General features: G+C 35.9%; 1 protein-coding gene across 10 annotated transcripts in view; it reads right to left on the bottom strand.

The window, feature by feature from the left end:
- Nucleotides 1–25,834, bottom strand: part of RGS12 (regulator of G protein signaling 12) — a 74,345-nt gene that overhangs the window by 13,026 nt on the left and 35,485 nt on the right. For 4 of the 10 annotated variants that reach the window (XM_015862670.3, XM_032444116.2, XM_032444115.2 and 1 more), the window contains 13 exons: nt 20,699–20,868; nt 17,999–18,091; nt 16,898–17,041; nt 13,721–13,900; nt 12,421–12,574; nt 11,793–11,869; nt 10,094–10,294; nt 9,265–9,338; nt 8,094–8,220; nt 7,043–7,139; nt 5,627–5,703; nt 4,962–5,115; nt 1,799–2,416 (listed from right to left, as the gene is read on the bottom strand). In XM_015862670.3, coding sequence (XP_015718156.1) covers nt 1,799–2,416; nt 4,962–5,115; nt 5,627–5,703; nt 7,043–7,139; nt 8,094–8,220; nt 9,265–9,338; nt 10,094–10,294; nt 11,793–11,869; nt 12,421–12,574; nt 13,721–13,900; nt 16,898–17,041; nt 17,999–18,091; nt 20,699–20,868 — 2,166 coding nt within the window. Of the gene's footprint in view, nt 1–262; nt 3,988–4,961; nt 5,116–5,626; nt 5,704–7,042; nt 7,140–8,093; nt 8,221–9,264; nt 9,339–10,093; nt 10,295–11,792; nt 11,870–12,420; nt 12,575–13,720; nt 13,901–16,897; nt 17,042–17,998; nt 18,092–20,698; nt 20,869–25,834 lie in introns of those variants that run through there. The other 6 variants (XM_085545763.1, XM_085545761.1, XM_085545760.1 and 3 more) reach the window with 4 other exon arrangements.

Consider the following 25,834-nt stretch of genomic DNA (forward strand, 5'->3'; position numbering starts at 1 on the left):
TGCCTTGTGGTGCACGTGTAAATGCTCAGGATTTAGCATATGACCTCTGTCAGCACTTCAAGACAGCACTTGGACATTTAAATTATTAGCAAATATTATGTTCGTCTACTTTGTCTCATGTAAATGTTAATTAATATAAATTAATCTGTTTTTTGTTGTTTGTTTTTTATTAGAAGACAATTTCAATCGTAATTCTTCATCCAGAACTGAGAGAACCATTCTTTTTTGTTTAATAATGAAGAAAATCAAAGCTTAAAACCAGTTTGCATAACTATGTCTATAATTTATTACTCCTGAGAGAACAAAGATACAAAATACATGTGAAAGCTACACAAAGATTTCTACAAAGTAAAAAGTAGAAAGTGGGAAAAGGGAAAGCTACAGTTCAGTGGTTACATAGAAATGTATGGCATGCATTAAAATACTGTAAATTCATGAAGTTTTTTTTAAGTGCAAATGGTTGGGTTTTTTGTTTGTTGTTTTTTTGTTTTTTTTTTAAACAGTTCTCACTGAAAAATAATGCAAACTGATACCCATGTTGTACACTCATCACATTACCAGAAAGACACCAACACAAATCTATGCAGATACACATCAATATGTCTGAAATACATTTTCTGGTTTCGTATTTGTAGGCACTGTTTACAAGTCTGTTCAATACTCAGCTTCAGAAATTAATACTACTAACAAAGGAGTTTGTTGTTTCAAATATCAAGAGGATGAAATAGTTTGCATTGCCATTTATAAGCATCCAACAATCAAAGAAGTATTTACAAATCATCAGCCGTACAGATAAAGAACAGTATCAAATACTCTGTGTAAAAAGATAAATAATTAAAATGTATATTCCCACATCACAAAGAAATGTGATCATACAAATTATGGCACCATATGTTTGTGAAACATCAAAAATAAATGTAGCACAGATATCTCTTCTTCTATTTTACATTGAAATGTACAGTACAAGGACTGTAAAATGTCAATGGCAAAACACCCATAGTGTTCAAACTCTTGTTTCTGGTAATAGCAGTTGTAACTGGAGTCCAAGTTTATGAAGAAATTTCCTATTTCAGCCTTGGGCTAATATTGCTCTGTGATATTGCTAGACCATGAAACTTACATCCTAAATAGAATTACATATTTTCTTTAAAATAATCTAATAGAAAGAGCTATTTCGTTGTGACTGTTCTGGGGGAAAGTATGACAGACATAACCTAATCCCCTGGGTAGCAAAATATGAGTTTTAAAAAAAGTGTAAGTTTTCTTTCTGTCTAAAAATATTCCATCCTATTAGAGTTGATTTACAAGTAAAGATCTATCTGTTTCAGTTTTTAATCATAGACAATCCTGCAATTTACAAAATGTAATCAGGGATCCTTCCAAAGCACTTAAACTTCCAGACCCTAATCACGTATCTCATAATGACAAATGGATCAGAAAACCTGGAATGCAACAGTGGAACAGTGCTACACAGCTCACAATGCTGATAAACTGTTCTGTATCCCTTGGGTAAAAACAATGTAATTATAGCATACAGAGGTATTTTAAAGGTCTGTTTGCACGTGTCGATTTGTGGCCACGTGCCAATTCCAAACAAATGCACATTTTTAAAGGCAACAGGAAATACTACAGATAGGACAGACTAAGGCAAAGAAAATCTTTCTTGGGAAAAAAAAATAATAAAAATTAAGGTGCAGAGAGATTTTCCCTCTTGTTTTAATAGGTTCAAATACTGATCAGCAGTGCCAAGGAAAAGTAGTTTTACAGAAAAAGAAAAACTATTAAAATCTAGAAATACCTGAATTGGATCTTTGATATCCAGATTTTTCCTGATTACCTGTAAAAGGAGTTGGGGGTGGAAAGTTGGCTTCTGTGAGTTTACTGACGTCCGACGGCTGTGGTGGTGGTGGCGGTGGTAGCAAAGTGCTGTTAGGGCTACTAATATCTCCTTCAGCAACAAGAGTCAAGTCTGCCACATTCTCATCGTCTATCATCTGTATGCCTTCAGCTTGTAATTCTCTTGACTGCCTTTTCCATATTGTTGCCGTGTTTTCATGTGCATGTGGAATCGGAGACAATGTAGTATTAAAAGGAACATTGAAACTCTTCTGACCGTGGAGAGCTATCAAAGCAGCTTTATGTTTATTTTCTGAATAAGACGTTTTCTTAACTGAATTTTCACTGTAGTTTTGCATGGGCTCCTGTTTTCCACTTGGTGATGTACATCCATCCTTTTCATCATTTTTTGAAACTTGCCTGCTGAGGCCTTTAGGGCCTGTTGGTGTAGATGAGGACGGTTCTGGTCCAGAGGGTGGTAAACGAAGAAAGTCAGGAAGAATAAGGTCTTCTTTCCTTAGCAGTCCACGTTGGTCATCTGCTCTGTTACTTTGAGCTTTGGATATGAGTTCAAAAAATTCTATTGGGGAAAAACCCAAAATTGACAAGTTTTTGTCAGAAAGTGAAATGCCATTACAAACGTAAATTTTCAGAACATTTATTTCCCATGAAGATCTTCAATTCTTTCAATGCTGCCTTGAAATAAGATCCTGTGTTAATTAGGAACTTTTTCAATTGCAGCAATGTTCACTAGCATCTCTATAATTAAAACCATCAGGATTGCTATTGTAAGAGTTTCACAGTTTTGAACAGCTGCAATTCACTGAGCCTTGAACACATCTTCTATTTTTATTTCCTATTTTATGCATTTAATAAATCTGTACACATACAGGGTTTTTTTTTTGTTGGGCTTTTTTTCCCCTAATTCTTTTTACCAAACAAGGCTCTGTTCTTAGTACCAGTGGGTTCACGCTTTATGTTCTGGATGGTACGTTACCCATCTTAACTCAAAAATAGCCACCCCATTTGAAAGCTCAGATTCAAAATGTTGTAAACTTCTCTGTTATACTGATTTTTTTTCTCAGTTCAATAATATTTTATCACAGTTTAAATTCAGTTCATGGTACAGCTTTAATTCAGGATGTTATCATCACAGAGCATGATCAGACGATGATTTAAGTAACCCCATTTTACTCTGCAGTGCAATTAATTGGTAGCATGTAGGTAGTCAATAACCATCAAAAGAGCTATTAATAAGAATGATGGGGCAAGGATTTCTATAGAGTTTTTAACACAATTACAAGTGATTTACTGATCATGTCTTTAATGATGCCCAATGCTTTAATAAGTTTCTATATATAAATAACATCCATAGTAAAACATTGTTCTAGAAAGCCTCAAAACTTGGCAACAAGAAACTTATATGTCATAAGCTGAGAATCATAACACTCCTCAAAAAAGAAGCATTGCAACAATAGACAAACTCTTTGGTACCAATCATATAAAAATATTTAACTCTTAATATATAGGTTCTCTGCATATCCTTTTTTTTTTTTTTTTTTTCCCAAGAATAAAGCACTGAGAATATAGAATATTAAAAGATACTTAGAAATGCCATCTCCAACAGATGAATTAAAGTCAACACAGGTTAGAAACACTGTTCAAAGCAAGAGCCATTACAAAAAAAGCACAGACTATTAGTGTTAATCTAGCATAATACAAAGTCACACATTTGCATCTGTATGACCTCATTTATAACCTAATCCTAGTCAGCAGGCTTTGAAATATATGTATAAAAATGCTTTTCTTTTAAAAACATGCTTTGTCGAATGCCGCATCATCTGAATGTAGCCAAGATGGAAGCTTCAAAATGCTTCTTATTGCCAAAGTTTTGCAAAATGGCAGTTATGCATATTAAAACATGCAACATCTCTGAAAAGTCTCATACAAAAACATTCCTTTCTTAAATTTCAAACTTCGTAGGACAGGGTTTATGGGTTTGTTTGTTTTTTCCATTAAAAAACAAAAATAAAATAGTCTACAACATTGTGCAATATTTTCCAAACTTGGACAAATTTCACAAAATTCAAAATAAAATGTGAAAGCCTCGAATTCTGAAGTTTTCAAATTATGTTAATGTTTTACTCAGCCCTAGGAAGAAAAATGAAGATATTAAAATATTGAAAACAAATTAACAAAATAGCAAGCAACAGAAAATAATTTAAAATACACTAATACTTTGTAATAACACTTGTGCTAACAAACATCTATTTTACAGTAGAAGTATCAGTCGCAGCAATTTTTTTCCATTCCAGTCAGTGGATATTTATTCATAGGTGAACATTCATTTGCTTTATAGCTATGCATAACCAGGATTTGGATATGCACATTAGTTAACATTAGCAGTAAATTTTAACATGTAGGCTAAGTATATCCTCTAATTTATTTCTTTTTACTACCCTAGGCAGAGGGTGGTACGTCAACACTTCTACTGCTCCATCGTTTTTATTCCCTTCTCTCCCATGAGCATCTTTCTCTTAGGAGTTCACTTCCAATGATTTCATCAATAACCCCTTCGCCTATTTCTGCTTGTAACTATCTTTTCTGAGCAGTTATTGAATGTCAGCTAAGGTTTTGCTTTTACCGCACAGACATCATCTGACTGTACAGACCTTAGCAAAACATATCAAAAACTGCTACCTGAGTAAGTTAGGGTCCACGCTTCTACAGAATCTTATGTAAAGATGCATAGAACAAGTTTCTACATAGCTTGCAAAGTTGCAAGGGGCACCAAATGGAATATTCAGCTGCAACTGAGTAACTAACTCCTTTTGGATTTACTTGGAATCAGGCATCTTTTAACTCCTGAAAATCCCACTAGGCATTTATGCTTCTCTTCAGGTACTTTATAAACTACAGTATCTGATTTTTAATGTAGTCTTAAAAGTTTACCTTCAGCTTCAGAAACTTTATAAATCAAACAGAATCAAACAAAAATATAAAGCTCATGACTGGTTTTCAAAACGCAGTATTAAACACACAATACGTTTTCCTACACAGACAAAAAATTCTAATTTTTCCAAGATTATTTATGTCATTACATAAGCTATATAAAATTCACATACCCTCTGCTTCATCCAAATTTATTTTCTGACATTTTTTTTTCCCAATCTTTGCAATAGATTCTTCTCTCTTTGACAGCCGGACTTCCCTAGCATTTTTTCCATTTTCGCCTTTCATTTTGATAGAATTAGACTTTCCTAGAGTTCTTCCCTCTCCCTGCATTAGAAGGAAAGTTAAGGTATACTACTTACATTTAGGCTATATCGTTATGTTCATAATATAGTCTAAGCAAACAGAAAGTTATTTTGAAAACACCACCACAATCAATGCTTTAGTTTCATCCTGATTGTTACAAAAACACATTTGCCTTAATACTGGCCAAAGACATATAAATCATATAACATTGCTTAATTAGGAAAAATCACATTACAGAAAGAACCTTTGAATTTCAGAGTGACTCAATCATTTTTAAATACAGATAAACTTATGATGCCAAAATAAATAAATAATACAAATAGAGAAAGCTATTGGATTCATCATGAAGACAGAAGTTCTCCCAGATAAATGCTATAGGCAGTGGAAATATCCCAGATGAATTACAGCTATGCTCTATCTTGTTACACAATTTGGCTGATTGAAAATCATGGATAAATGCAACTTTCAGCATACAGTTCCAGAAGGAAACGAAAGATGAACTGAAGGACAAAAATCATTGCAGAAGACTTACAGTAGATACTTGATTTCTTGAAGTAGTAACAGTTGCACTCTGTTTTACTGATGCACCTTTTTGTTTATCTGTAAACACTAAACATAAACATTGCTTCTATAGCTACAAATTAATAATTTCCCAAAGTAACATTTAAGTGACAATGATGCACAAAACAGACTTTTTGCTTTTCCCAAAGTTATACTCAGAAAATAGCCATCAGAGCTGATAACCCCAACACTTTCAGTCAAAGCCTGCAAAAACCTCCCCCTCCTCTTTAAATATATAAATACTCTGAAGTTTCATTTATATTCTGAATTAACTGTTAACGTGCACTAAGTAGGTTTCAAATCTCAATTTCAAATTCAGTCTCTAAGTGTCAAATTTAGAAAACTCAATTTCAACAAGTTTTTTAAAAAATTATCAGAAAAGACCATTGAAAAGTCACATTCAACATTTTCCAATCATGGCTCCCTATCACTGTTAAATACCACAGAGGGAGCCAAGTACTAGAACAATCCTAATAAAGCCTATGACTTAGGCTTTATAGCAGCTGGCAGCACATAGGATTACAGTTTTGTTTATAATCCCTAAATTAATTATCCTTAAGAGTATTTAGGTTGGTAACTCCTTTTTTATTTCAAAGTGGCAATTGATTTTATTTCCTAAAAAATGACAAACCTGCTATTCCTCAAAAATACCTTCAAATTCATTCTCATAGGTCTTTCTCAAAGAGGTTCTTTGCATTAAGTCAACTTAATTTAGCCACATGTCATTTCACTGCTCAAACTATAGATCCTACATCTATAGAAATGTGTTCTAATGAAAGTAAATCTTTACTCTCAAGACCACTTACATTAAGCTGGCATGTTAATTGTGCCAAAAAAATTGGCAGCTGTTCTGAAGTTGATCAATATATATTTTTCAAATGCTTCTGTCCGTGGAAATAACAAATTATATAATTATCTCCAGAACTAAAAGCTTTAGATCTGAGATGTAGGGTCTGCTACTTCCTTATGCTGAGGAAGGGGCTTATCAAAGCAGTACATACAGCTGCTGCACAAACTGCATCTGTCTTGCTCATACAAAATGTTTATTTTTACTTAATTGCCAAATTCACAGAAGTTATTTGGCTTTTTATTCTCATTAATATGACCATGAACTATGGCCCTAAATGTGTATGTGCAATTATTCAAGTATTACTTGTGCAAAATTTCTTATAGCAATGGTAAAGGGCCTGGTATCAGCAGGTTTATTTGTACTTCAATGTTTAAGAATGGTGTTCCTTTTTTTCTTAAAAAAAAAGAATACATGCTACATGTTACATATGTAAATATAACCACATTTACCTTATCTTTGTGTCAAAAGAAGAAACTAAGCAAGTAGAATTTATTAAACTGACTTGACATCATAAACAAAAGCTTTATAGCACCTTACCTCTACCCTTTGTTGGCTCTTTTTCATCTAGAATTACCCGCTGACCATCCAGATTAGATATAGGGACACCGAGATCAAGTGGTTCCTGCTCACCATTCTAAAGTCGGATCACAGTTTGTATATAAAACAGAAAAAGCTGTTTTCAGAGCAAATTTACACAGCTTGACTTTTTTAAAAAAATGAGCATTTTCTGTTTTTCTGTAACCTCTATAAGTCATCCTTCCATCTTCTAGAAATGTTTATTTCATCTCTGTTCAGTTACTTTGATTACAATGAGTTTAACTCATTTATGGTATTTGGGGAAAAGACAACACAAAGAGACAAAATAATCCAATTTATGAGCACACACAAATAATCCAGGATCATTACTGTATGTGGTTAGCCAATCATTGTGTAGAGGAAATACAAGACCATTTTCTATTCTAAAATAAACATATTTTTGTAATTTTATAACTTCACTAAATGAAATTATCTTTATATCAAAGTGTTCTACAGATATTTGGAAAATACGGTGTGGTTTGGCCACTCCAGAAATGCCACAAAACGTAATTTCATTTCCTGATATTTCATTGTAACAGAATAGAGGAAATGCAAGGTCAGTATTTAGTAGTGGACAAGTTAAGTTAGTCTGCTTTTGCAGAAATATTCTCCATATGGATTTGAAGCAGCTTCTATGATTGCCAGGATATTAGGAATTCACAGGATAACAGCTTTAGCTAATCTCAATCAAATTCCACTGACTAACAAAAGGAAGAGTTGGGCTCTGGAAGAAAAACTATATTCAAGCTCTGCTATTTCAGATGCTGGATTTATTTTGAAGCAGAATATAAAATAGATGCAGACTAAAGCTTTGAGGTAGCTGCTACTAAGCATAATGGTTATGACTATTCTTAATTTTCCATATCAATACAAAGTTATAAGTGCAGATTTTAATGATGCCTAATTACCAGGGCAGAAAAAAAATAATAAAAAAAAAAAAAATCAGGAACTATGACATACTCTTCTCCAGACAGAATATATTATAGCTTGAATTACATCAAAAGATACTTACTAGTCTTGCCACAAGCTCATTAAGATTTAAACCATATTTTGCAACCACAGGCCTTAGGACCTCTGTTACCGGTTTGGTGGGTTTAGCCTTCAAACCAACTGATCGATTAATTGGAACAAGATCCAGCCTGAAACACACCAATTGCCACAGTATGTATGAATTATTCTAATAAAGTGTTAAAAATATACAAAATCCAATTGACAGCAAAGTTGCACTAGTTTATAACTACTAATTGCAGATGGTGCAACTTCATTAGCACAAAAGCTATACAAATAAAATTTCCACTATTTCAGTTTTCAAAGCTGAGTGATAGAATGAAGCAACCTAATGGCATGGTGATCCTTAGACCAACTAAGTACACGCCATGGCACTTTCCTCTGATGTTGCCCCAGCCACTATGGTCCAGTAGTGCTCCAAAGTAACTCCACGCCCACGCTGCAGCCTTGGGTGAAAGAAAAAACATTTCTTCCCACTGTGAGAGTAACTCATAATGTACTATGCCAAGTACCTTAAGCAGTCCATTACTTGAGATAGGCTTGGAAAAATTTTGTTCTTGTTGCTGTTCACATCAGCTCCGGCTCGAGCAGTTAAGGCACTGAGATCATGTAAGTATTTCAATGTCCCTACACTAGACACTGGCAACTAATTTCTGCTTCCATCTATGAGAGCAAAGCAGACTTTTTCAGCATTTAAAACTCATCACGTACTGCTGTAGTCTGTCTGAAGTGCTCCTCTACCCATATTTCTCCCATTGATCCTTACTCTGGTTGCCCACACCTGAACTACCCCTTAGAGGTATCCTAATCTCACCATCACTTGTAGAGAAAGCACTTAAATAGCTCTAAAATTAATGAAGATCAGGGCTTAAACACAGGCATGATGCTGAACAGGCATTTGTGTGCATTCAGAGACCCCACACTAAAAACCTCTCTCCTGCTTAAGTTTCATTGCAATTCAAAGTAAAAATGGACTTACACTTTTATTTAAACAGAAACTCATACTGTGAATTAACTGCAAGACGTTGCAGTTAACCAGATGCTTTCACAAGATTCAGAACAATTCTTTTAGGCATTAACAACTGTTCCATTACAAAGGTAACCAGTGATATCTTTTAACGCACTTACAACAAGTTGGAGTGGAAAATGCCAGAAAAGTTATTTTTGACTCCTACCGAAATAAAGTGCGTTTTTCTAAGCGTAGGTCCCGAGACTCCAGGATGCTGCTGTCTTGGTGCAATACAAGTGGCTACAGGGCACAGGGCAGGAAAAGAAGAAGAAAGAACAAAATCATTTTTTAAATATGCAATACAAAACAGCTATACAAAAAAAAAGTTATCCAGAAAACTCAGAAAATTGCAAGTATAGGTTGCGTGCACACTAGTGGATATTGATTTAAAATATGTTAAAAGATTAATGCGTGTTGTGAGACCATGATCAAATTTCAGCTTCCACTGCCATCAGCAGGTGCTTGGTGTTTTAAAACAAGCTAAAATCCTTCAAATTAAACTATGACACAGGATGATATATTAGAAAATATGGGAAGTTAGCAGTCATTAGAAGATTTAAAAGAATAGGCACCTAACTATGTACATATATCACTCTTTGCCATTGAGTTCATCTAGATTGATCACAGCCATAAATACTAAGTGTTTCATATCCACAGCTCCTCTTGAATGGCCAACCCCCATCAAGGTCAACTGGAGACCTGTTTTACTATGTGAATATTTCTACACACTAACTCTTCCCCCTGGACAAACTACACAGACCTTAATTAGCCTGTTACAATGAAGAAATTACTGTAAGTTCTCTTTTGCTTTCTCTAATGCAGATACCACAACCAAAGTTACTCCAACTGCAGTTTCATAAACAATCTCCTTCTAAAATAGAACTGTCAATGTAAATCTACAGGGAGAATCAGGAAATATGTATTACTATTGAGAGAACAGAGCTTCTTATTAATGGCATAACTATGAAAAAAGCAAGCATGAAAATATGCAGTACCTTATCACCTCCAACTAAAAAAAGGTCCACTGCAGCTATGTTAATGCCATGTTTCTCACAGAGCCCAGACAGCACCTCTTTGATAGAAAATCCAGATTTGACAGCCATTTTGCTGGATGAACCATCTGGAAGGTTTACAGAGCAGTACTTGGGGGATTTCTCTTTATCTGGTACAAATGCAGGCAGTCTAGAGGGTTCAGACTTGACAAGAAAAAGAAAGGAAAGTCAATGACCAATGGAAAAGTTGGGAAGATGTAGAAGCTTTCAGAGTCTCTATAAATCAAACAAACTCAAGTTCATACTTTCAAACATGTTTTGAAATGCTCCAGAATATCATAGTATCAAATGAAAGTACATCCTGAAGGGAAAAAAAGAAACAAAACATTTGATGAAAATAGCACAGCACAAATCTTAATTTGAGAACTGATGATATAGTAGATTGTTGAGTGTGTAAAGGTTACAGGACTCTTGTGGTACAGAGCACAACTCTCAATCAAACAAGTGTAATAACTAAACAAAACCTTATTTAGATTCCTAATAGTTAACTGTCTGTACCCAAGAACCATCCACTGAGGTAAAAATTACTGCTGGCACATTACGAATCAGCACTTAAGTGAGAAGGAACACCTTCAGACATCAGGTTCCTCAAACAAAATCTCTTTTCCTTCACAATCATCTGAATGCTATACATGCAAATGCACCAGATTTAAATATTAAAAAAAAATTAAAGAATCACAATGGTCAATTATACTTTTTTTAATTAAAAAAGGAAAGAAGCACAATGTTACAATTTAGGGGAGAGGACACTGCATTAACCATTATTCTGCAATAACAGAAGAACAATAATGGTATCACGTAATATCAGAGGTATATCTGAAAATTTAACAAAAAGCTCACATATATACCTAAAACCAATACAGAAATACCATTTTCAACATTCTTTTAGGCAATTCATTGTGCTTTTTCTTATTTTTTCCTACTTGCCTATTCCCAATCAAATCCCAATAACTTCGTAACTTAATCAGCTGGAGTGGGAAAGAAAAAATGTAGTGTTGTTCCACTGCAGTTGGAACTTTCTGTTTTTTAAACTAGGATTTCTCTGCAATAGAAATAAACACAACTTTGCCATGCATAGGCAAAACTACATAGTTGCTATAATCTAGTCCGTTCAGCAATTTAGAGTCTACTTATCGTGATTACCAAAAACCTTTTAAAAAAATATATATATATATTTTAATATTATTTCTCCATCTCAACCAAGGCAAAATAAAATCACAATTACAAAATTATGTTCTATTGTTAAATGTTGTATTTCATTCCTTTCACACTATCAACGTAGAATTTGATGGTTAGAAAACTGTCTTCATTGATTACTTCCATACATACTAACACAGAATTGCAAGGTTGAAAATCAAACTCTATCTCTTCTCTCACATTAAAGGAACAAAGTTAAGTCATGATGACAAGAAGAACACACAACTTTAGAAACATAAAAATAAAGGAGGAACAACAGACACACTGTTATTACAGAAATCTGCCTACCACAACTTGAACGCAGGTTAAACAGAGGAAAACACTGCATCATTTAAGGATGCTTTCTCAAAGTGTTACTTAAAGCAAACTACTTTGCACATCTTAGAAAATTAACAATCCACTGTTTTCCCCGTTTCCCACATTATTATTAAGAGCCAGCCATTACCAAGTCAAGACTAGCTGTTGAAGACATGGAGCCTTGGGATTCTCGCCTGTATGATAATCCATTGGACTGAATAGAATCTGTTTGTGGGAAGAATGAACAATCAGTAAAAATGTTCATATTAATTACTTGCTACAATACAGAAAAATCATTGTAGTATATCAGCTTCTTGTGTCAGAGAAATCATTTTTTCACTACAGGAAAAAACCTCAAAGTATTCATACTATAAATGAAACAATATTTGGTCGAGTTACAAAATCAGGTTCATTTGGTTTTGTTTGTTTGTTTTTTATTCCTAAGATATTTTTTTAAGTCTATTATTTTTAAAACTTTTGTAGCTCTGCTTGAAAAAGCAATCAACAGCACAAAGAAGAGCAAAGTATACCGCAAAGCAGACAGTAGCCTCTTGGAAGTAAATAAGATAACGGTTAAATATTTTCATGCTGTTATCTATTTATTTTTGTACCTGCTGTTTTATAAAGTTCATAGCTATATTAGCCACCTTTTGGCCTTCTGATTAAACAGCTTCTTTTCCCTCTGTCACACCTACAGATGTGCTGAGTGAACTCAATATGAGAATTACATCTACTGCTGAAATAACTATGCAACAGTGTGGAATGCAAACACTCACCGTTTTGATAATCACCATTTTCCTTTCTCTTCTGTGATTTTCCCAAACTCTTGCTTCTTGACCAAGAGAAAAACGTCCCCCTCTTTTTCTTCTCAGTATCCTCCTCTCCTGACTCTTCATTTAAGGATCTTCCTGACTTTGATTTACCACTCAGCTATCACCAAAAGACAATTAAATTACTGGCTGGAACACAACTATAAGCATGTTATCTAAAACAAACCTTCCCACACTTCTTCCTAGATGAGCAAATGATGGTCAGGTTAACTGTCACCTCTCCTCCCTTAGTAGCTATGAAACCAAAAGAAAGAAATACACACAATGGACATGTGCTACTATACAGGGACTATAATTGATAGTAAGCGATTTAGAGCTCCTGTAAATATGAAAGAATTCTCCATAGCTTACCATTAACTGTGAAAAAGCCTTTAGCCTTGTTTTTATAACAAAGAATTTCCCTTTAAATATTTCAGAGGTTTTTCCTGGGCTAAGCTCAAACATGAACTGCACTTAAAAATAACGGCAATTTACTGTTTTATATTTACATGTACAATCAAACTATTTATTAGTGTTGAAGAAAACATGAATAATTGCTATTAAGCTAAACTTGTTTTTAACAAGCTACTACTCTGAGATTATTAGACTACTCCTTAAAGCACTACTTTTAAAGGTTGCTCATAGAAATACATAAAAGCAGATGGGCTAATTTGTAGCGATTGACATGAAAAATGATAAGTTACTATTTACCATACAGTTATGTAATACTATGGTGGCATTATCCAGATGAAGAATACAAACTCTAATGTTAGGAAATCAGTGAGAGAATGGGTCTAATTTTTAAGTAAATGAATCTGCTTTACACAGAATCATCTTTTGTTATAAGAAATTCAAAGACCATCTTCTGCAAAAATGAGCTAAATTAGGTTAAGACTTCTCAATTTCTGATAAAATGTCTGCTCTCAGCAAAAGCTGAAATATCTTAATGCCACTAATCAATCAAAATAAGCCTCTCAACTGATGTATGACAATAATCCTAAGTTTTTATTTGTATATAGATTTAAATAATAATATAGATTTCAAATTCTAATCAGGAATTCAACAGCTAAAAATCTGAATCAACGTTATGGATTAAAACAAAGTTGTTTTCTGAGTAGATAAAGATTTTGTAAATTTAATAATTGCCAGCATCATAAGGCAAGCATTGTAATTGGTTTTTATGTATTGTCTTTCAACTTGTTAAAGTACTTGAAAAACAGTATTAAAGAGCATTTCTTTTTCAGATAAAAACAAAATCAAATGTAACCTTTTTCGGTGTTGAGATATTGGACTTCTCTGAACTAATACTGTGTTTAGAAGTGGGGCTGCTGGGAACACGCTGTGGATCAGGAAGAGTCCGACCTTCAACTTCAGCTAGGATGCATTCTTGGTAAAGGGGGGATTTGAGAAAGCGAGTATAGCTATCGAACTTCATCAAGTTAAAAATCTGAAATTGAAATGCAATAGATAACAGTTAGGCAAGCTTAAATGACACATGAAGGAAAAGATGCTATTTTAGCCAACTTCCATAAAATTCAGTACACAAACATAGCAGTAGGCATGATTTTGCTTATAGCCGGTTAAGTACATTGTCCCAATTTAAAAGGAAGTATAATTTGACACATTAAGTACAGGTTCAGACAAATGCCTATTTCCTGACAACACCAACCTCATATCTACCGTCCACTGTATTTATGCCTGCACATTCTATGCAAAGAACACAGCAAGTAGCTACTTGAAATATTTTCAAGAGATATTACATCAGTTCTATAAATGACTTACTAGTTGTTAAATTATACAAGTGCATTTTAAGGCAGCTGTGAATGAGAAAAGTATTTATGGTTTAAGATTCAGAAATACAATATGCTGCAGTATAAAATAGTAACCAATTACAAGATTTACAGGTTCACTACTGACAAAGGAAGGAGTGAAGAGTCCCTTATAGCCCTCTATCTTTGCATCTTCTCTCATGATTAAACTAACTACACGTGATCTGAAAATCCAGTATGAATACCTCATCTTTGGACCTGACTAATTCCCTACAAGAGAATTATACTGGCTATGGCATTCCCAATAGTCTACAGAGAAGTCCATCACTAAGCCACAGCGGGCCTCATTGTAGGCAGAAAGCATTTTTCAGACTGAGACACAACTTTCTCAACAAGCCTCAGCCCAATGCTTCACTGAGAAACAGCATGATAGAACAGAAAGAACTTGATGCTGCAGTGTCACAGAAGCCTACTGCAATCTGTATGCTGGCTTCCAACTTCTGTTCTCACCTTCCCTCATACATTTCCATTCCATCTTAGGTGTTACCTGTTGTCTCTACTGGACCCTCTAACCAACTGCTTTCATATGGAAAGAAAAACTCCTGTAGGGTTACTTTTAACAGTTTAATGGGCTGAAACAGCTCAACACAAAGCCTAATGAGCCCTCAATTCAGTGTCAGTGACCCTTCCCAAGTGACAAACTGCTCACAGAGGGGAACCTCACTATGAAAAACAATCCACAGTTGCACCGGTAAAATGCAAAAGGCAGCAAACCATCTTCAAGCTCAACAAATGACATGGTACACACAACACACACAGCTGCAAAACCAGTGAGTTCTGTTGAATTCAAAGAATATTATTCTATACAGTGTACAGCAGTAAAGAGAATTAATTTTAAGAATTCAGATGTCTCAGTCTCATGGACTCATATATACCCTGCTGTATCAGGGTTATGAGGGAAAAATGGAAACACAGTCTGCATATTCCCATACAGACAGATAAACACAGGATATTATTTTGCAATGTAGCTAAAATCTTGAACTTTAATGGTTTGAGTAATGACTGTTTTATTAATTAATTTAGAGCTGATCATCATCTGTCCTGCACTATGTTGCTGGATCACATTACAACCCTAATTTCCCATGCTTAATCTTATAATCATATTGATTTACACGTGTTGGTGTTTTCTGCTAACACAGAGGATTCTCAATATTAATGTGGCATCACTATTGTGAGCTGAACATTGAAAGTCTGTGGGTGTGTTGCACAAACTAATCATACCTCCAGATCTCAGTTTGCAAGGTAATACCACCCACCACGACCACAAAACCAACATACTGAAACAAAGATATAAAGTCCAGCATGTCGGCCCATCACCCAGCACGTAGCTCAGCAGGGTAGCACATCAGTAACTGGTCTGGCATATTTAGCAGCAAGGCTGCTTAATTAAACTGCAGTAACTCTCACCCTGCTTCACTTCATATGCCAGTGGGATGAACAGGTATGAGGGATTTGATGTGGAAACTACAGATGCACTGACAGTTTAGAGAAGCAGGCCAGGTCCAGGCAGACCACATGGCTGGGATCAGACCCATGGCAGCACTTCATGATAGCATGTTCATCTACCTCCAGTTTAAGCACATAGCATTTTCAGAGGACAAGGAAAACCTGCACCATGTACCACACTCACAAGAACACCATCTGTTTCACCGATCAAATGGGAAAGGAAGAAGAGGTCCACAATGCCAAGATGAGAAGCACTTGATAAAGTGTCTGAGATCATGGCTGGCAGTTCGCACAGAAGTCTCAGACCTTGATAGGTGCACAGGGGGTGGCTGTACATTTCCTTTTATGATAGAAGCTGCCAAAGAAGACTAAGACCTACCCTTCTATCTCCACTTTGCAGATGGAGGAACTTACTACACCCATCTGCTCTTAAATCCAAAAGCATGAAATCCAAGACTGCACTCAGAACAAGATTGTGTTTTGTTTGATTTATACAGTTAAAGCTATCTCCTCGATTCCTACATACCATGATCTCAAAGTTATTTCTACTGCTACATTGTTAGGGTGGGGAGTTTAAATTACTTGGAGAAAAGGAGAAACTCAAATTCTACAGAAAATGTAAAATATATCCTGTTGTTATATAACTGTTCTGAACATCAAGAATTATTTAAAATGTATCCACTTCTGAGGTCTTCAGTTTGAACATCAACATTTTAACAAGCTCTTTGACAGTTCTATTAAAGCACAAGGGAAAGACTCCTTCAGTAAAACAGAGCATATTTTGCAAATCACTTTAACCCAAATTAGATTCTGTTTCTGTACAGAACTGTCCGATACAGAAAAGAATAAGCAACCAGATGCAAATACAACATGGAATGGCATTTCATCACATGGTAGTACTTCGTTGTGCTACATCTTCAGTTATATTTTTTCAGATCTAAATAATGGCAATTTCCTATATAATCACATATGTGCAGAAAAAGTCAAGAAGTGTTCCTTTATGCAGTCTTTTGCTATACTGCTAAAAGAATGTCTATCACCTTGATCTCTCTGCCTTTTTATAAGTATTAAGATATTCAGCATGAGAAAATACTTTTAGACATTTCAAAGCACTTCACATGAAAAGATAACAGACATAAGTGTACAAAAGTTATGCTTTCTGTGGTTACCTGAAGTTGCTGTTCCTTGAACATATCTGGATGTGGAGAATTGAGAATATCATCTGCCAGCTGTGCCTGGCTATCAATATTAACAGGGGTTGTAGCTTTGCTACACAAAAATTTACTGAAGATCTCCCGAGCTCTGTAAGAAAGCTGCAGAAAACAAATGTTATCCATATTAGTTTATATATGATTTTGCAAATGCTTCTTTATACAGCTGGTTTTTACACTGATACATTCTGTCCTAAAGTACAGAGCCATTCCACTTTCATAAAGTATATAAACATTTTTCATTCAGCATCTTTTGTTAGTTTTATTCATATACTTTTTCCTTTAAAATTACAAGAGCTCATCAAATATTCATTAAGCGGTAAAAGCTGCCACCAAAACAAAATTTAGACTATAAAAATAATAAAAGTGCTCCATTAAGAAGAAAATGCTATTTTAAGAAGAATATTAAATGCTATTTAAAGAACACGTTATCTGCTCTGAATGTTTCTAGAATTTCTAGAAGTTAGAAAAATTGTGTATACGTTTCAATATTTACTTTAAAAACGTTAATGCTCTATTTTTATCCTGTTTACTCTGAAAAGCTTTCTGGAAGAAATGAAAAAATCACATTAATCTGGACTCAGGAAAAAAAAAAAAAGTTCTAAGGCAGAAAAAGTAGGGAAAAAAATGACAGTGTCCAGAAAAAAAAAAGCAAAGCAGTACTAGGAAACTAAATCCCTTTTCATGGTGTAAACACATTTTAAACACATTATCTTAGCTAGTAAACACAGTCCAGCTGAAGGAGCACAACAGAGGCTAATTTTCACTTGTCATCATATTAGCTTAACTTGTTCTGCACTCCTTTGCACTGTGTTAGCCAGTTTTCAATATCCAAAATACCTCAGTCTGTTTTTAGAGCTACCTCTGAACTCTACTGAAGCCTAAATACACCCAACACCTCAAACTTGCAACAGCACTCTTAGGAGACTGAGGCTCCAACACCATTTTAGTGAAATCACAGTGCAAAGACCACGCATAATTCTAATAATTTCAATAACACTGAAGAAATATCAGTTTGTAGCAAGCAACACCATGTACTAAAACACACTACTGTCTTACCTCTTTTTTATCATGTGCGGGTACATGATTGAAATATTCACAAGCCTGCCAAAATAAAATATTTTCTTCACTAAATTCCTTCCGCAGAAATTCCTAGGGGGAAAAATAAGCAAATAATTAAGTGCATCATTAAAAAAAAGAAGTTACTTGCAGTTTTGGGCAGTGATAATAATTTAGTATAACAGTCTAGTTATCTTCCAAAGCAAAAAATCAATGCACGCCCAACATACGCTTAGCACTTTTCCTCTCACATTCCTTTCTAAATGTACACAATTGAGAATAACACATCAAGTTACAATCAAATCATTTCCACATACAAAGATGAAGTTTGAAATGTCATGTTAAGTAGCACCTACACTAGTGAATAAACTTTTGAGAACAATTTTAATATTTTAAAACAACTTTAAAATACACTGCAAATCTGATGCCTTTAACTGCGGTTCTAATTCTACAATAGGACAGATAATTATCCAACTGTGTACATAATCAATTCTGTATTCATTATAGCAACTCCGTATATCACATGGTCGCTATAAAAATCTTTCAGCACTTACGTGGCCAGATGGGTTCTCCTTAGAAAAGACTCCCAGTACAACAAACCCTAATCAGCACATTTAATGTTATAGCATCCAAAGGTCCATATAAGGACTGGGATCCCATTCAATTCAAAAAAATGTACAAACAAGAGCTGTCCCTGATTCAAACCTGTATAGCTCAAATCTGTGTCAGCATGTGTTTCTCAAGAGCATTTTACTTGTTAGACAAAAGGTAAAAAAGCTCAAAAAATTAATTTGGCTGTCTGAAAATTACCCAACTTGTTTATGCATTAAAGCTTTAGGTATCAGTGTTCAAATGAAATTTCTAGGTTAGTCCATTTAAGATTCAGGGAGTCCAACCGTGGGAAAACAACTGAGGCAGACCATAATGCAGGGAATCTAAATCCACTACCAGCTTATCAGTTTAAACTGATAAGGACAAGGGGAAACAGTTTTAAGTTGAAAGAGGGAAGATTTAGGTTGGATGTTAGGGGGAAGTTCTTCACTAGAAGAGTGGTGAGGTCCTGGAACAGGCTGCCCAGGGACGCTGTGGATGCCCCATCCCTGGAGGTGTTCAAGGCCAGGTTAGATGGGGCCCTGGGCAACCTGATCTAGTAAACATGGAAGTTTGGTGGCCCTGCCAGGCAGGGGGGTTGGAGCTTCATGATCCTTGAGGTCTCTTCCAACCCGGGTCATTCTGTGATTCTGTGATTTAAACCAGAAGGTCCTGTAATAGCTCATCTGAGACAAAGAAGAAAAAACATCCAGACAGAGTAGTCAGGAGACTTTGCTACATGTAATTACAGATCAGACGATACACTGGAAGGAAGGGAAGCCATCCAGAGAAACAAACGTGTGAGCAGGAACTACAACCCAACTGCTTGCTTCCCCACTCACTGCATTCAGTACAGATCTCTCAGTGAATCTCCTGCTTGCTTTGTTTTTGGCCACGTAACACTGGCAGAGCTGGCTAAAAAACAATTAGGAAGACGGAATGGTGGAACAGTATGTAGCTGTCAAAACATGGCTGGGAAGCTGGAGACTTTGGTTTGAACACTCAAGAAGGGATCTGCAATCAATTCTCTCACTTCCTCAAGGACTGCTCTCATCAGACTATTATGCAAAACGTGAGCATTTGCAAAACATGCAAAATCTCTGCTTCTTAGCAGGTAATTCCTGCTCTGTGACAAAGCTGTCCTCAGGAAAAGCCTAAGCATTCTGAATCTAAATAGACCAAGATGCTTACTATGCAATCATAAATTAAATGCTGATGTTTGAGGTTCTTGAGCACAGATATCTGTATCTTTTGGCTAGATATCGGTGGTTCCCTTCTTGTCCTGTGGCTTTTCTGAACTTGTGAACTTCCTTTTGGAGGAATGTTAACCTACCACATGTAAAGGCATTTCTTTCAGCCACCGTGACTCTCCTTCACATCAGGCTTCATGACATCCGGGTTGCACAATAGCACTCCACAATATCCAGGTTGTAGGTAAACAAGCCTAAGCAATGGCCCCGGATCTCTCCTGAGGCTCAACAAAACAGTGGTGTGCAGAGTAAATTTCAGAATTCCCTAATTGTTCTTTAGACTGAGTATTTTTTTGCCCTGTATAGATGCCTATGCTTTGCAAACATTCAACAGTACTGCCCTGCAAGCTGCAACTTTAACCACTGCCCTTCAGCTTCCTAATTACTTCCTGACACATTTCTAAAGAATTTTAGCAGGAAGATAAGCCTGTCTATCACCTAAAAAATCTTCTACGTGGCTTCCAACATTTCTGCAAGGCTTTCAACATTTCAGTAAGCAAAAGTCAATATGTTATTCACTGTTTGATAACTACTAAACTTGCCTTCATGTCATAAAAAGGCTACATAAAAATAAAGAAATACTAGTGTTATACACAATAGGAAATCTTACTAAAAAATCATATACAGTGCAGAATGTATCCTCGGCTTTTACCTGAAGCTCTGCTATTCAGAAATGTACACAAATACATCTATTTTCAACGACAAATCAGTTTGAATTTAAAAACTGGTCAGATGATAACTATGCAAGTCTCCTATTGCATGTCCGACGTAAGGATAGCATCATGAAATTAAAAAGAATGCAGAAGAATTACTGTTATCAGCAAGTTTGAAAAGCCTCTTAATATGTTTCAAAGCTTACCGAAAAATACTTAACACCAACAGGATCCTGAAGAAGCCGCTCAAATGAAACTGCCCAGCTTGCAACTCTTCTTTCTCGAAGTCGTCGACAGCTCTGTACGCTGGGAAGGCTGGCATTGCTACTGAGACTATTTTCACTGATGCAGTCTTTTAAATCAGCACTATTCAGCTCTATTACAACACAAACAAACAAAAAGAATTGTCAGATTAATATTCACTTCTACTCTCCTCTGTGGCATGGTTTTCTTGATATTATACCTCCTTTGCAATCTCATAGTAAGGCAGTCTTCAAAATGTTCCTCCCTGTTTCTGTGCTCCTAAGGAGCTAACATTCCTGAGTTCACAGACAGCAGTTCTTCCTAATACTATCCAAGGAAGGCAGATCTCTAAGCGCCCACCATTCACCAAATTGGGCAAAAGCCTATCTGATAATAGGAGATAGCAACCTTTCCAACGCTTCTCAATTGGTGGCCAGGGACTTAGTGAAGTGTTTCATAAAATTAAGAAAAGCCTGTTAAAGGCTGAAAATTTAGGAATCAAGTCACCTGAGGAAATTAATACCAGAGGAGAAATCAAACCACAGATACTACATAGACCTGTAATAACTTCATGCACTAAAGCAAAGCAATCTTTGCCCCAGTAAACTGAGTAGTCACACAAGTGACTACTTGCTAACACAGTGGAAAAGTGAAAGAGACAGCTCTTCTACATACAAGAGAGAACTGGATACAACATGATTTTATTCATAAGCTTGTCATTTATATATTTTGTGTCCTTTTACAAACTGCTGATGCTTCCACCTTTCAGTTTACATGAGTGTAAAATCAGTACAGAAGTACTCAGAGTTACTCACTTCATAGAGGTGGTCTGAGTTTTGATTAATTATGGAAACACAACTGAACAATGCCCTGAACAATCCTGCCTGATATAAAATGGACCCTGATCTGCGCAGGACATTGTACCAAAGACACATCAAACAAATTAAACTCTGATAAAGGGCTAAAAGAAAAGTAGCATTTAATTCTTGAAAAATAAGTAGTAATAGATGTGGGAAAATAATATCCTCAAATAAAATAGATGTTGTCCTCAATAATTCTGTACCAAATGGAAAACAATTCCAAAGCTCACTCAAGGGAACTGAATTCACAAGTGCTAAGAAATGGCCTATTCCTTACAGAGACATTTTTTCCCCTGTTAGTCATTCAGATAAAATAAAAGGAGTAATTTAACTCAAATTACTATTTTATAAGATCTCTCAAGAGCTCCTTTCCTGCTGGATATTCAAAATGACTTCACATTTCCAAACTCCATGTTAAGAAACATGGTCATTCGTAAAGACAGATATAAAGACAGAATAAGCTCTGAAACTTCATTTTTAAATGTATTCTGTAGCTCACAAATATTTATTAAGATGTAAAATGTAACTACTACAGTTTTCTGCAAGCAAAGTTTTTAAGAAAAACATAACAAAATGAATTAAATTAGGAAGAAATGAAGGAAAATGTTTAAAAACAACAAAAATAAGACCCAGCAAATAATGCTAAGTTTCCTTATAACAAATATTTATTCACTTTTTCCTGTAAGACATATCAAAGAGCATAATTGAGTCAACTGTTGGCCTCATTAGAGAATACCTGTCACCACAGTGAAGCTATTGTGAAAGAAGCTAATGTGAATCTGAAGAAATTTACGACTAAATTTATTACCTGGGGTATTTTGCTTTAACTCTGCAGGTGGATGTGTTCTATTTTACAGTCCAGGATATAAATAGACACCCACTTCTGGAACAGTTTCAGATGTTACTAAGCCCAGATACTGTCCCACTGCAAGAGTGTTCAATGTCTGGAGATCTCTAGTGATGAATGAGGAACACTTCCTAGGCACTCTCAGGTGAACTCAGAAAGGTAAACTTATCCTGCATACCAAAGTGCTTAAACCTACATGTCTGACATAGGGAAATTAGGGTGTAGCCACAAGAAGTGCTCAATGGCAAGTCACAGGGCCTCAGGACTAGGAGTGACTGCAAAATGGTAGGCCTGGCAGTCACCAGAAGGTCAGCTTCTCCCTCCTCTAAGGGCAGCTGTTCCACAACCCTACGGCAGGGAAGAAGACCAAATTGCAATTACGGTCTGGGTGTTTACACCCTTCCCTGACTGCTAACTACTTCTAATTGCTAGCAGCTGCACGCTCCACTGGGTCAGAGTTGCACTTGCTATAAACTTGTTTCTCATTCCTCTGATATGCTGTCGACTATGGAGATTCCATGAAAACAAGTGAATCAAATAAGGCAGCGTTTTCAACAGCTTTGTGAGGCACAGGCCCTCCAAAGTGGTAAAGCAGTATTAAAGGATTACTCATTCTCAGTAGGATGTTTCTGTTCTGTTGGACTTAATCGAGATAACTCTGGTTTTTCAGACAGCACTACTAACCCTGACGCTTAAAAAGAAAATGCAGTCAGCTTGCTCTAATAATACACACAGATTTCTGCTGGAGTACCTGTTAACACAAAAACAATACAGAACAAGAACATTTCCCAGAAAAAGAGCTGGTTATTCTTGTTTCTTTAACTACATATCTCAATGGCTGGAATATAAACCATTACAGCACAGTGCAGGCAAGCTGGTGTATAATTTAGAATCAGAGGGGAAAAAAAAAGGGCAGTTGGGGAACACATCACAGACGATAACACTGGTACGTAATCTATCCAGGGGCATATAAACTGTACTCCAGCTTCTCTCCCCTTGCAGAGGAATGTTTCCCATGTAAGCCTTCAGCATCAGGTTTCCTGACTCACAGCTCCTGTATTTCTAGCTACACGCAGCCCTCCTCGGTACAGAGCAATAGTGACACTTTCTAACTGAACCCTGTATTTCCCTTAGTGATCCAAAAGTCCCAATTCCTCAAGCTCAAGCACTCTAATGACACAGCTGTGCAAAGCAGCCTACTCCTCCTTGTAAGGTCTTTTAAAAAGAAGGATTTGCTATTGGGAATATCAGGATACCAGAGGAGGCTGCTGTGAAAACCTTTACTTAGGAGCATGGAAGGCAGCACAGAGCAGTGAGAACTTCCCAACACCGACCTACCACCTGGGAAAGAAGGCTGCTTATTTAGTCATCCTGAACCCAGGGGATCTAATTTTCTTCCTGTCCTCTCCATGAATGTCTGAATCTAGCAAGGAAGAACCACTCTCTGTGCAAACCCAGTTTCATTTATTATCTTCATCAAACACAGAATAGAACTGAGACAGGTTGCTTTCTGAAATGCACACACAGACTATCTCTAACACCCTGCATGTTTACACGAGTTGTGGTTTTATTTAATTTACCAAAAGAAAAGAAAAAAAAAAGAAAAGAAAGGAAAAGAAAAGAAAAAAGAAAACAAGCAAAAAAATAGTATTATGTAAGAAAATGCACATATTTCATCAACCAAGATCTTCAAAGTATTCCGGGTAAGATGGCTCTGAAAGTTTTGACCTAAGTAATATTAGCACTAAGAAAGAATGCAGCTGAGGATAATTTTGTAAGGTCTGTTTGTATATTTTAACCTACAAACACTGTTAAAAAATGTATCGCTTATTTTGTGAGCAGCTCCGCATACTTCTTGTAATCATCTGAACACATACATTCATTCAATTAAAATATTCCAGTTAATCACTAAGTACATTACCTGGATAAAGCTGATAGGAACCACAGTGGTGCCACCTAATCAAATACTTCAAGGCATTCAGTGCAAGCCATCTTTCTGAATCCATACCAAGTTCAACTGTAATGTCCCGGAGCCCATTGGGTGAAGGTTGCTCTTATTGTCCAGCACATTGTTCCTCTGCAGCTTTGGGATAACGGAAGCTAACACGTTCTTCCCAGCAATTCCCGGCAGCTTTTTACACCATTCGAAACAAATTGATTCTTTGCCCTCATGGCTTCAAGCAGAGGAAACCAATAGTATACTTAACACTAAGCACTATAAAATGCTGCATAAATAATTTAAAGAAAGGACCTTTTGCCACTGCTGCTAAAGGAACTTGAATTATTTATGCTGCTGTGGAACACAGCTACAGCATGCACTGCCACTGTGACTGAAAAATAAGTCATATACCTATGGGAGGAAACAATGCTTCTGTACCTACAGTGTAAGCTGCAGTGGTTTGTTTCGTTTTGGATTTTACTGTGGATTTTTTTTGTGCTAGCTCCTTTAGTTACTCTTTAAAACGCAGTTTTGCATTATTTAATTATTCTACACACCAGTTAACTTTCAAAAATGCTTCAGGAACTCCTCCTTGCTAAAATTCTTTCCAGACGATGAATACTGAAAACAAAAATTAGTTGATCATAGAGCAAAGTGGTACCTTAGTACAAAGACATGCCTATAGTATCTGATATGCTTAGGCATATGGAAATAATAGACTTCAGCATCATGGAACTGATCTCTGTAGGTAATAGCAGGTAGAAGAATTTACTTAGAGATTCTTAATAGAGCCATGAAGATACCACCTGTCTGTCTGGGAGATGAATGGTGAGGTACTTTTATTATAAGTCCTCTGACCTTAAGGTTTGCCTTTGTAAAGTGCTGTGTAGGTAACAATAGTGAAAGCCAGAAATTAGCTGTGAACTAACAACCACATCTGAGATGACACAACTCTTAAAACATCAGCCACAGCCTGTATCCTGCATCATTATGCTCCTTTCCTACAGCAGGAGCAATGTGGACAGTTTCCAAGTAGGGAAGTAGGAGAAATGTGCTAATTACATGTAGTAATATAAAATGGTTTCTGCCCTTCCTAAAGTATAGCTGCTGTAACTGATCTACAGTGGAAATGCAGGTGCTGAATTGTCTGCAATTCATTAAGCAAGTCACTTACAATTAAGAGCTGTGGCTGGTCAGCGTCTCAGGATGTACCACGAATTCAAGGAACTAGACCTTTTAAACATTACCTATTTTCAAAGCCCAAGTGCACAGTTTAGGCTAACAACAACATCCCAGCCTTGTATAAGCTGAGTTACTATATAAAATAAACTTTCCAAGAGGTAGATGGTTTCCAGTGCCTGTCTCTAATGTAATAAAATCCATGAGGCTTAATTGCCTTTGGAAAGAAAACATAAAGAGAGGTGTAATGCCTCCTGTTATACCAAAAGGGGGC

Source organism: Coturnix japonica, chromosome 4 (assembly GCF_054131305.1).
Source record: "Coturnix japonica strain WE chromosome 4, WE-NBRP24, whole genome shotgun sequence".
NCBI classification, from domain to species: Eukaryota; Metazoa; Chordata; class Aves; order Galliformes; family Phasianidae; genus Coturnix; species Coturnix japonica.